Here is a 10707-nt window from a genome sequence, read left to right as displayed (position 1 = left end):
GTTCCGGAGATATTGTTAAATTACACCGAAAACCGCCAAAAAGCGGTAAAATGCTGCCAACCGTTGCACCGGTCTTAACCAAAAGTTTCGTGTCGCATCCTTGTCACATTTGACAGCTACATACCAAATTTCAAGTCTCTAGCTCTTACCGTTCTCGAGATATTTTGTTTACAGACAGACACACACACGGACCAATGGCTGAAACTTCGGATTTAGGCTCTAGGGACCTCAAAACGTGTCTTGGCACTAAAAACTGACCATCGAAAATTTGACCCGATTACATTACTTCCCTTCCTATAGGATAAGCACACACACACACACACACACACGGACCAATGGCTGAAACTTTGGATTTAGGCTCTAGGGACCTCAAAACGTGTTTTTTCATTACTTTCCTTCCTATAGGATAAGGAAAGTAAAAATCCTTTTTAGCTTCAGAAGTTTTACCCTTGTTTCTTCTCTGCTTGCAGGTAATTCAAACCGTTTATCACCAATTGCAAAGGTATACATTCTTTGAATTAGACCATATCAAATTGGTAAGTATACCTAGTTCCCTACTAAAAAGTGCAGCCATTACATTCGGTGTTCCTGGAAAAGAAGGTTGAAAAATAAAAGTCAATTTCATTGGGTTCAGGAAATTAAGATACGATTTAATTTATTTAGTTCAAAGATTTGAAATCGTTCTTAGAATGAATGATTTACACCTGAAATTATCACATACCTACTAGTATATTCCTTGATATTCGTCCCAGCCAATTCGTCCCATGCTCCCATGTCTTCCACTTTCTTCACCTTTGAATCTTTCGCGATAAACCGTCGTCGCTTCGAACCCCTGACGTTCGCTTTCCGGAACGGTCGCTCCGTCTACTTGGAGTACTTGGCCAGGAACTTACACACCACCAGGGAAACCACCGCGATCAAGAGCGTCTCCGTGGGCCCAGCGCTGACAGCTGCCGAGACCAGGGGCACATCTTTGGCCGGACCTATACGGGCCGCGTATGCCATGACGATGGGGATGTAGTTCTGTTCAAAGTTGCCCACGAGGAGGTGTGCCCAGGGCCCGTTGGAGAAGACGGCCACATCCTCACCTCCATGGGTTTCGTACTCGAGGGGAATTCCACTCGGGATGCGATAGTCCTTGTCGTCTGGAAGAGGAGAGAGTCAAATAGGGGATGTATTTATTTTAGGTATTAATTACCTATTACTATTTTTAGGGACAATAGTCGTAGCCTCTAAAGGCCCAAGGCCTTTTTGGGTTTTATTAGGCTTATTAGCCTAATGTCCAAAATTTAGGACAAGTTATTTTTTGTAGACCTAGACTTCAGAACAATTTGACCGTAAAACGCCCGCGCTCAAAATTTTGGACAAATTATAACTTTTGTGGATATCACAGCAATACAAAGTGCGTCTTTGCAATCAATTCCCATTTTCACTAGGACTTTTTACACTAGATATGTATGTATGTCACCACTGGTAGCTATTTGATTAAAGTAGTCTACTCTATTGTCCTCAAGAGGCTGCTGAGTACATCTAGAACTCCAATCACAGAGCCGACGTTGGTCACACAGAGAACATCCCCCCCCCCTTTACTCCTAGAAAGAAGAAAAAAAGTGAAAATGTTCAAGATAAATGAAAATGGAAGACAGCAAAAAAGAAAAAAAAAAAAGAAAAGGATAGTGTGAACATGAAGGAATAGATTGAAGAGGGAGAAAGAGTTCGGATATCATCCGATATGGAAGAAGATGAAAAAGAAGAAGAAGAAGACTACGACGAAAAGGAAGAAGAAGAAAAGGAAGAGGAAGCGCAATCGAACAAGGAAAAAAACAAGAAAGGAATTATTTTTACAATCAGAAAAGGGAGGAGAAAGTTGAGAGAACGAAATGAAGTGATAGAAAAAGAGGGAAAAAGGGAGGGAGGAAAGAGGATAAAAAAGGGAAGAGAGGGAGAGAGAGAGAGAGAGAGAGGGAGGAAAGGGGGGGAAACTAAGAAATCGTCGAGCGTAAGGAAAAATGTTTATTTCACGTTGGGGACAGTTTGGTGATATAAAACAATAAAAAACAAAATTGAGAATCATTTCTACAGGGTGGTCTGCTTGCTTTTCCGAATTGTCAGGAGGGTATACCGGGTGATTCTACAAAAAGATTCTTATCTTTCCGAGCTAGAAAATAAATGTTAACATCAAAAGGCCGGAGACTATGTGCTCTCGATAAAGAAGAAGAAGAAGAAGAAGAAGAAGAAGAAGAAGAAGAAGAAGAAGAAGAAGAAGAAGAAGAAGAAAAAAACATCGGAGACATCCATCAGCATTTTTTTGACAATCATACTCACAATATTAAACTCAATCCTTTGAGGTGAAGGCAAATCCGGGAAAATCAAAACTTACAAAGGAAAAGAAGCAGAAGAAAAGGAAGCGGAGAAGAAAAAAAAGGAGGAGGAACAGGAGGAGAAGGAGGAAGAAAAATACAAAGGGGATAAAGGAAAAGTCTTATTTGGGAAACAAACAAATTTACACAAACCAGGAATAAAAGAAATGATATGGGAATCATACCTGAGGGAAAAAGAAGGGGGATAAGGAAGAGAAAAGCATAGAAAGGGAGGGGTACTACAGAAGCATACCAATAAGAAATTGGAAATAAGCATACTACATGGGAGATATAGAAATTATGTTAAGCATACGGAATAGATAAAGAATTGGGGTTAAGCATCATACGGAAAAGATATGGGATTGGGAGTAAGCATAAAGAATAAAAGGAATTGGGTTTGAGCATATACCTACCTAGAATTACGTTTAAAGATACGGGGAAATGGGAGGAAGAAAAATACAAAGGGGATAAAGGAAAAGTCTTATTTGGGAAACAAACAAATTTACACAAACCAGGAATAAAAGAAATGATAGGGGAATCATACCTGAGGGAAAAAGAAGGGGGATAAGGAAGAGAAAAGCATAGAAAGGGAGAGGTACTACAGAAGCATACCAATAAGAAATTGGAAATAAGCATACATGGGAGATATAGAAATTATGTTAAGCGAACGGAATAGATTTGATAAAGAATTGGGGTTGAGCATCATACGGAAAAGATATGGAATTGGGAGTAAGCATAAAGAATAAGGAATTGGGTTTGAGCATATACCTAGAACTACGTTTAAAGATACGGGGAAATTGCAGAATTGGAATTAAGAATAAAGAATCGAGGTTAAGCATACGGAATTGGGGTTAAGCATATAGGGAGTAAGGGGTGAGTTTTCTGGGGAGTAAGGACAGGCACAAGAGTAGGTAAAGAAAGAAATGAGAAGAATAAGCGAACACAGAGAAATGATAAGAATAAGCAAACACAGAGAAATGATAACAATAAGCAAACACGGAGAAATGATAAGAATAAGCAAACACAGAGAAATGATAAGAATAAGAAAACACAGAGAAATGATGAGAATAAGCAAACACAGAGAAATGATAAGAATAAGTAAACACAGAGAAAAGATAAGAATAAGCAAACACAGAGAAATGATGAGAATAAGCAAACACAGAGAAAAGATAAGAATAAGCAAACACAGAGAAATGATGAGAATAAGCAAACAGAGAAATGATGAGAATAAGCAAACACAGAGAAATGATAAGAATAAGCAAACACAGAGAAATGATAAGAATAAGCAAACATAGAGAAATGATAAGAATAAGCAAACATAGAGAAATGATAAGAATAAGCAAACATAGAGAAATGATAAAACATAACAGAACTTGAGGGAGAAAACATTGTAGATTTCTTACGGGGCTTTCTAAAGTGTCGATCTCTCTGGGGGGAAAGAGAGAACCTTTTTTTCCCTTTTCTTCTTCTTCTTCTCCTCCTCCTCCTCCTCCTCCTCCTCTTCTTCTTCTTCTTCTTCTTCTTCTTCTTCTTCTTCTTCTTCTTCATTTTTCTTTTTCTCTATTTTGACGAAAATTGAGGTTAACCCAATGGGGCACCATTTCGAATATATAGGAGACAAAATGAAAATTTTGAAATGATGCTCCCGTGTTACAATGAACATTGAACACTGGTCTGGTGGAGAATATTTAAACCTTGAGTCTTGACATAATTATTTCCAGTCTAGCACACACAAAAAAAGACCTTTTCGATTTAATTTGAGTCCAGTTCTCAATAGTTGTCCTCAGAAGACTAAGTGCACCCCGATATAGGCGCGTAGGTAATATCCCTTCCCTTCTTCTCTTTCTCTTCCTGTTCCTCCTCCTCTCCTCTTCTTTCATACTTTCTTTTTCCTTCGTTTGTTTATCCTTTCTTTTCATTTTCTTAGTTTTTTCGCCTTCTCCCTTTCCTCCTCCTCCTCCAGTTTATCTACTCCTTCTTCTGTACCCCCTTTCCCCTTTCCTTCTGTCCTTTCATCTACTTTCATTCCCTTATCACCTTTCTATTTTTCTCTCTTAATCTTCTCCTCATCCTCCTTCTTTTCCTTCTTCTTCTTCCTCCCAGTGTAAAGTATCTTCAGATTTTTCCTTCGAGAACTCTCTCTTTCTCTCTCTCTCTCTCTCTCCTTTTTTCTCACTATTCACAATCCCCGATCAAAAGAGAGATGGGAGATAAATAAATAGAACTTATGCGATGAGAGAGAGAGAGAGAGAGAGTAAAATTGTTTAAATTTTTAAAATTTTAAAGGGGGGTGTTTCGGCTTTTTTTTTTTTTTTTTTTTTTTTTTTTTTGCAAAATGTTATTCCATCCAGTATACTTGGAATTCAATTGAAGATCCACTCCTGTATTTTATTTATTTATTTCCATGATATTTATCTTTATATTATGTACCTATGTAATGCATAGTACCTATGTATTTATAGGTAACATGTACGAGTATTCGAGATATGATTAAGAAAGTGTCAACACTATATCACACTCATCAGTACCCTATTTCTCTCTCTCTTTCTCTCTCTCTTTCTCTCCTGTGCTTTCTTCATAGTAGAGTAGAAGAAGAAGGGACGAAGAAGAAGAACAAGAAGAAGTAGGAAGAAGACTAAGAATAGAAAAAAATGCGAAGTAGAATTGGAAGGAGGAGAGGAAGAAGACCAAGAAAAAGAAGAAGGATAGAAGGAGAAGAAGAATGAAGAGATAATGAAGTTTCGTATAAGGCAAGCCACTTACTATCAGGTAGACCTAAGACCTGCCTGGCGGACTTGATCAGGTGTAGTGTGTACCTCTCAAGTCTAGACCTAAGACCTGCCTGGCGGACCTGATCAGGTGTACCTCTCAAGTCTACCTGATAGTGAGTGGCTGGCCTTTAATGGCGTTGAGAACTGACCTGTTTTGTCCAAATTGATATCGTGTCGGTACCCATTTCTCTCCGCTGGTCTAAAACCTGGCCCGTTATTGTATCCCAATGTCAAATAGGGTAGCTTGTCCAAACCTAGGAGATCATGTCCATCGTACCTAACCCTCTCCAGAATCTTGTTACCTCTGAAACAAAACCAAAAGCCTGACGTCTTGAGACTAGAAAAGGTCGAAGAAGGGGGGGGGGCGCCCTTGGTCCCTCCAATAAATATGGCCCTGAGAGCAGTACCTATAAATAAGCACTGTTACCCCTGGACCCCTGCCTCGGGCTTTTGGCTAAACCAACTCTAGTCCTGGATCTTTTTATCTTAACCTCTTTAAGGAGGCCATCCCAACACATACTTCGAAAGCGCCTAACCGAAAAAAGGAGCCATCCATCAAGACTTCCAAGGCACCTACCTCGGTGGTGTAGTGGTCAAGGCGCTCGCCTGGTAAACAGGTATGTACCTATAGTTATACTTCTATACCTGCCTCGGTGGTGTAGTGGTCAAGGCGCTCGCCTGGTAAACAGGAGGGCGTGGTCCCAGCCGAGGTATGGAATTTTATCCTCAATATAATTTGAGAATTTGACCACAATAATAGTAGTAGCCTACTGCTGGAAGTGCTGGAGTAAAGGGACTTTTCAGTCCTTTGCGAGCAGTATAAATAAGCACTATTATTATTATTATTTAAGGAGGAAAAATTCCAAAAATCAAAATTTTCACCTGTCAGGATATCCGGCAATAGTGAATGTGTGTGAATGATCAGCAGTCACCACAATGAGTGTTTCGTCAGGATTGGTGATCTGGAGAGCTTTCTTGATGGCATTATCAAATTCAATGGTCTCTGTGAGTGCTTTCTTTGCTTTGTTTCCATGATGACCTATGTCAATTTTTCCACCTGAAACAAGATTCTCATTACTGGACGGGTTCTGCTGCCGGCGGGGTAGAAAAATTTGTAATACTGAAGTTAAGCAACATTGGCATGGTTTGTATCCGGATGGGTGACCATCGAGGCAGTTGCGTGACGTTGGCTATTCGAGGCCCCACTCAATTGTTGCCGAATTGAGAGTAAAACCTCTTTCAACAAAAACCTTGGCATTTGTACAGTGACGGACGTTAAATAAAAGAAATTAAATCGATCATATATTTGAAATAGGACAAGTGCAATAGACCTGAAGAAAAACTAGTATAACTTCCCTATAACTGTAGTAGATCGAGGCAGTTGCGTGACGTTGGCTATTCGAGGCCCCACTCAATTGTTGCCGAATTGAGAGTAAAACCTCTTTCAACAAAAACCTTGTCATTTGTACAGTGACGGACGTTAAATAAAAGAAATTAAATCGATCATATATTTAAAATAGGACAAGTTCAATAGACCTGAAGAAAAACTAGTATAACTTCGCTATAACTGTAGTAATAGAAAGTCATTAACGCGGTACACAAGAGATCAAGAAGAGACCGCCTTATTTATAAGCGGGCAATCTCATTTGTGACAAGCATTCACGTTCAAAAGAATTCAATTTCTCACCTTCAACGAAGAGGTAAAACCCATTCTGGTTTTTGCTGAGCACCTCGATGGCTTTCTGAGTCATTTCCGTCAGGCTGGGCTGATCCTTCACCTTGGTGTTCTTGTCCACTTGCTTGTCCACTTCATATTCCAAATGGCTGTCAGCAAACAGCCCCAGCAGGAATTTGGTGGAGGCGTTGACTGCTGCTAGCTCCTGTTTGGTTTTGACAATCTTGTAGGTTTGATTGTGATGTTGACGCATCCTTTCGTACGCGAGGAGCAAGTCTTCGTCCAACCTTTGACCGCCTGAGGGAGAAATGGGAATATTTGAGATGGCCATGGTAGTGCAGTCTTGCGGAACAAAAGTTCCTCGAAAGGTAGAATTGAATATACCTAATATACCTTGTTTATCCTGCTGAGATACGAATAGGACTGATAAGTGATAAGTCCTTTTACTCCCGCAGTCTAACCAAGGTAGTTACGTCTACAATATTGTTACGATAACGCAACGATTCCCCTACATAATTTGGTAACCTAATCAGGAAACTACAATTTGAAAAACTCAACATAAAATATCTCAACAGTTGTCTCTTTTGACATTATCTTTCTTTTTGTCCTCACTCTCTTCTTCTTTCTGGCCTTTCATTTTTTGTCTCAAAAAATCAGCAAGAGAAATAGAGGACAAGTCTCAACAGTCAATATTGACTTGGGAAAAACAACTTTGCATATCTGTAATTTATCAGAAAAAAAAATGGAAATTGGAAAAAAATTCTTACCGTCTTTCTTCAATGTGAACTTCTTCAGGCCTCCCCCCAACAGGACGTTGATCATGTGGCCAGGATGGTTCTTAATCAGTTGACTGGCAATGTCCTGGCAATCTACACTAGCTTCCCGGTCGGTGTCGGCTTCCCAATCCCGGTTCGCGGAATGCGAGTAAGTCCCGGCCGGGGAGGCGTGTGTTATTCGCGTAGTTGTGACCACACCTGGAAAAGAAATGGTCCAATTTCTACTTGTTTGTAGCTAATAGAGTCAAGCGGCCTAGAACGGTATTGTTCTTGGAACTTATCAGTTGGGCCTGGGCGTAGCTCTTAGAAGTAGGCTAATAATTTGTATAGTTGTAGTTTCTGTGATGGGAAATTTGGAAAAATAAGAAATAGTGCGCACCACAACTTGATTGATAAGAAATAGTGCGCACCACAACTTGATTGATAAGAGCTAGTGTAGCCAGGCTAGTTAGATTTGAGGGTAGCGCGCCTGCTTTGTAAGCGCTAGTCGCTAGATAGCTTGTTCTATTTCCAACTGGCGATGGCGTGGATCCCAAACAGATAAGGTTCGTTCTCGAAACGACACTTGAGAATATCTGCCCTTGATTGCTCTTAAAAAATCGAGAGGTTCGTGATACAGAGTGTCACAAAATCCTCTCGAGTCACTAACCTGTAGATTTTCCCGCCTTGATAGCCCAATGGATGATACTCTCTGTATGCGTGGTGTTGTCCTTGGAGCCCTTACAGTCACGATACAGGACACGGCCATTCAACCCTAGGGTGCCTATGGAGCCTTTGACACCATTGGTGTAGGCGGTAGATGTACAGGCTGAGTCTGCTACTTGAGAGTCCACACAGTAGGTCTGAGGAGAGAGAAATTGATTGAAAATTATATTTGTTTATTTTAATAAGATCATAGTTACCTACTCTTGGTAAAACTTCAATTATGGAATATTGAAAACACTTGACTTCAAGTTTTCTTTGTTTTGATCTTGAAAAGGAGGACAGGATAGGAGAAAGCCTACTATTCCGAGGACGAAAGTTATCTGTTGAAGATAAAATCCGCCAAAGGTGGTAATCGAACCCACGGTCTAGCACTTACAAAGTAGACGTGCTACCAACCAAGCTAACAAGGCTGGCAAAAAGTCTTTACCTTTGACAAACCGGTGTACGGGAACTTCTCGAAGTTCAACGAGTTCTCCTCCCCATTCTGACCGTTCAGCTGGCCTTGGTATATGCGTGCCGCTGTGTGAGTGGATACGCCCATCCCGTCTCCAAGGAAGAGGATGATGTTCTTGGCTTTCTTCGTGTTCGGTTGAAGATGGGTGCGGGAGATCAGAGTGTTGATGGCGCTGTCGATCCAGAATTTGTTTTCTGGAATCGTCAGGCGAATGTGTTAGCCCTTCAAGCCGTGTCCATACATAGTCGACCCCGTCGATCGATGGGTGATCGACGCGACGAGGTGAATCAATACGGTTTCGATTGACGGCGTCGAGTATGTTTGGATACACCTTCAGATTCAGATCTACTGGAGGTTCAGTTAGCTGTAGACCTCTCCCAGAAAGAGAGATCCTGTCCCGTGTTGAACATTTTTGCTAAATTCCATCAAAATCATGCAGACGTACCGTTCGAGAGTATGATGAAGCAGACATTTTGTCTGTTTCACAAAGACAAAATCGTGGAATTTGGTAATTACACTGAATTGATACTTTTTTTTTATTAATTAATTTTTGGATTTGTGAGTTCTAGGGACGTAGGTTGATTTGGTTTCTGCACATACGCAGAAACGAGTTTTCGCCAAATAACAAAAAAACGTTCAAGAGTTCAGTTTGGTTGCCAAAACTCGTTTACTTACGTTTTTCCTGTTCGTTTATATTGGATGCACCTCCATTTCCACCTCCACCTCCATCAGCTCCTACACGGTAGTCACGGAACTGAGAGAAGTCATGCATTCCTGTATCGTCATCATCATCAGCTGTGAAAATAAACGGGGGTTTCTGCTAATAGACAGGCCCAGGGGATTGAAGCCGAAAGTCTCTCTGGTCTTTAATGACCAAATGCCAGAAAGATCAGAGGCCTTCTATTCGGTTGACAACCAAAGCCCTCAAAAGAGTCAACCGAGGTACCACACATAGCAAGTGTTAGCTTGGTTGATAGCGTGTCTGCCATGTAAGCGCTAGGCCGCAGATTCGATTCCCACCCGGGGCGCACATTATCCTGCACGGGTAATGTTCATTCTTGGAACGACTGGTTTTCTCCTATCCTGTCTTCCTTCTCTCTTCAATTTCGGGACAGTAGGACCTTAGCAGCTACAGTTTCCTCTATCAAATTTCTTCATTAAAAAAAGATACCTAATTGGATCTCACTTACCATTTCTGGATAATCCCTGATGAACAGTTATCACTAGGACACAAAAGAACAGAATACACCCTCGCCACATGGTTACCATCCGGATTTAACTTTAGCACAAACACGAAATGATCAGCCTAGGGTTCTCGTCCCTATTTCGAACTGAATAATATTACACACAACTGAGATTTTCAAGTGATTGGGAGGGAAAAATCAGCCCACCTTTTTACTTTCTATTACCAATAACCAAATTCCAACGGCAAAGTCGATTAGTGCAAAGAGGCAATGCCGTTTCTGTGTCGAATACCCTTCCTCCACAAGGAGAACCGGAAGACTTATTTTGACCACCTTGAATTTATATTATTATTATTATTATTATTATTATTATTATTTGTAAACATCATTTATTATTTCATAAATATCCAAAATAGTGACTCCAGGATTGACAGTATGACATCATGGTCTCTTCATTTGGTCTCCTACCAGGACACCCCATCTTCCTATCCGAGGATACTCTCTCCTGTGCCCTAAATCACCAAAGTATGGAAAAGTATCTTACAAGTGTAATAGCCAATGGAAAAGCACAATTTTGAATTTGGACAAATCATATCGTTAAAATAGTTTTATCTATTTATTGAGTACTTTTACATCAGTGCCCTAAATCACCAAAGTATGGAAAAGTATTTACAATTCCCACAGACCTAAAATATGGAATTGTAAATACTTTTCCATACTTTGGTGATTTAGGGCACTGATGTAAAAGTACTCAATAAATAGATAAAACTATTTTAATGTAC

The 10707-nt window shown here is 40.3% G+C and overlaps 1 protein-coding gene across 1 annotated transcript; it reads right to left on the bottom strand.

Annotated features, from left to right (window-relative positions):
* Positions 1 to 619: 619 nt before the first annotated feature.
* On the bottom strand, positions 620 to 10092 carry LOC103516265 (alkaline phosphatase-like). Its single transcript, XM_008481227.3, has 9 exons — positions 9932 to 10092; positions 9417 to 9536; positions 8715 to 8935; positions 8232 to 8424; positions 7574 to 7780; positions 6819 to 7103; positions 6014 to 6188; positions 5281 to 5435; positions 620 to 1145 (listed from the first exon to the last, which is right to left on the bottom strand). The coding sequence occupies exons 1-9, from the start codon at positions 10008 to 10010 to the stop codon at positions 865 to 867; spliced, it is 1716 nt and encodes a 571-aa protein (XP_008479449.1). The 5' UTR covers positions 10011 to 10092; the 3' UTR covers positions 620 to 864.
* Positions 10093 to 10707: the final 615 nt, after the last annotated feature.

Source organism: Diaphorina citri, unplaced genomic scaffold (genome assembly GCF_000475195.1).
Source record: "Diaphorina citri unplaced genomic scaffold, Diaci psyllid genome assembly version 1.1 scaffold1529, whole genome shotgun sequence".
Lineage (NCBI taxonomy): Eukaryota > Metazoa > Arthropoda > Insecta > Hemiptera > Psyllidae > Diaphorina > Diaphorina citri.
This window is presented reverse-complemented; position numbering and strand designations above follow the sequence as displayed.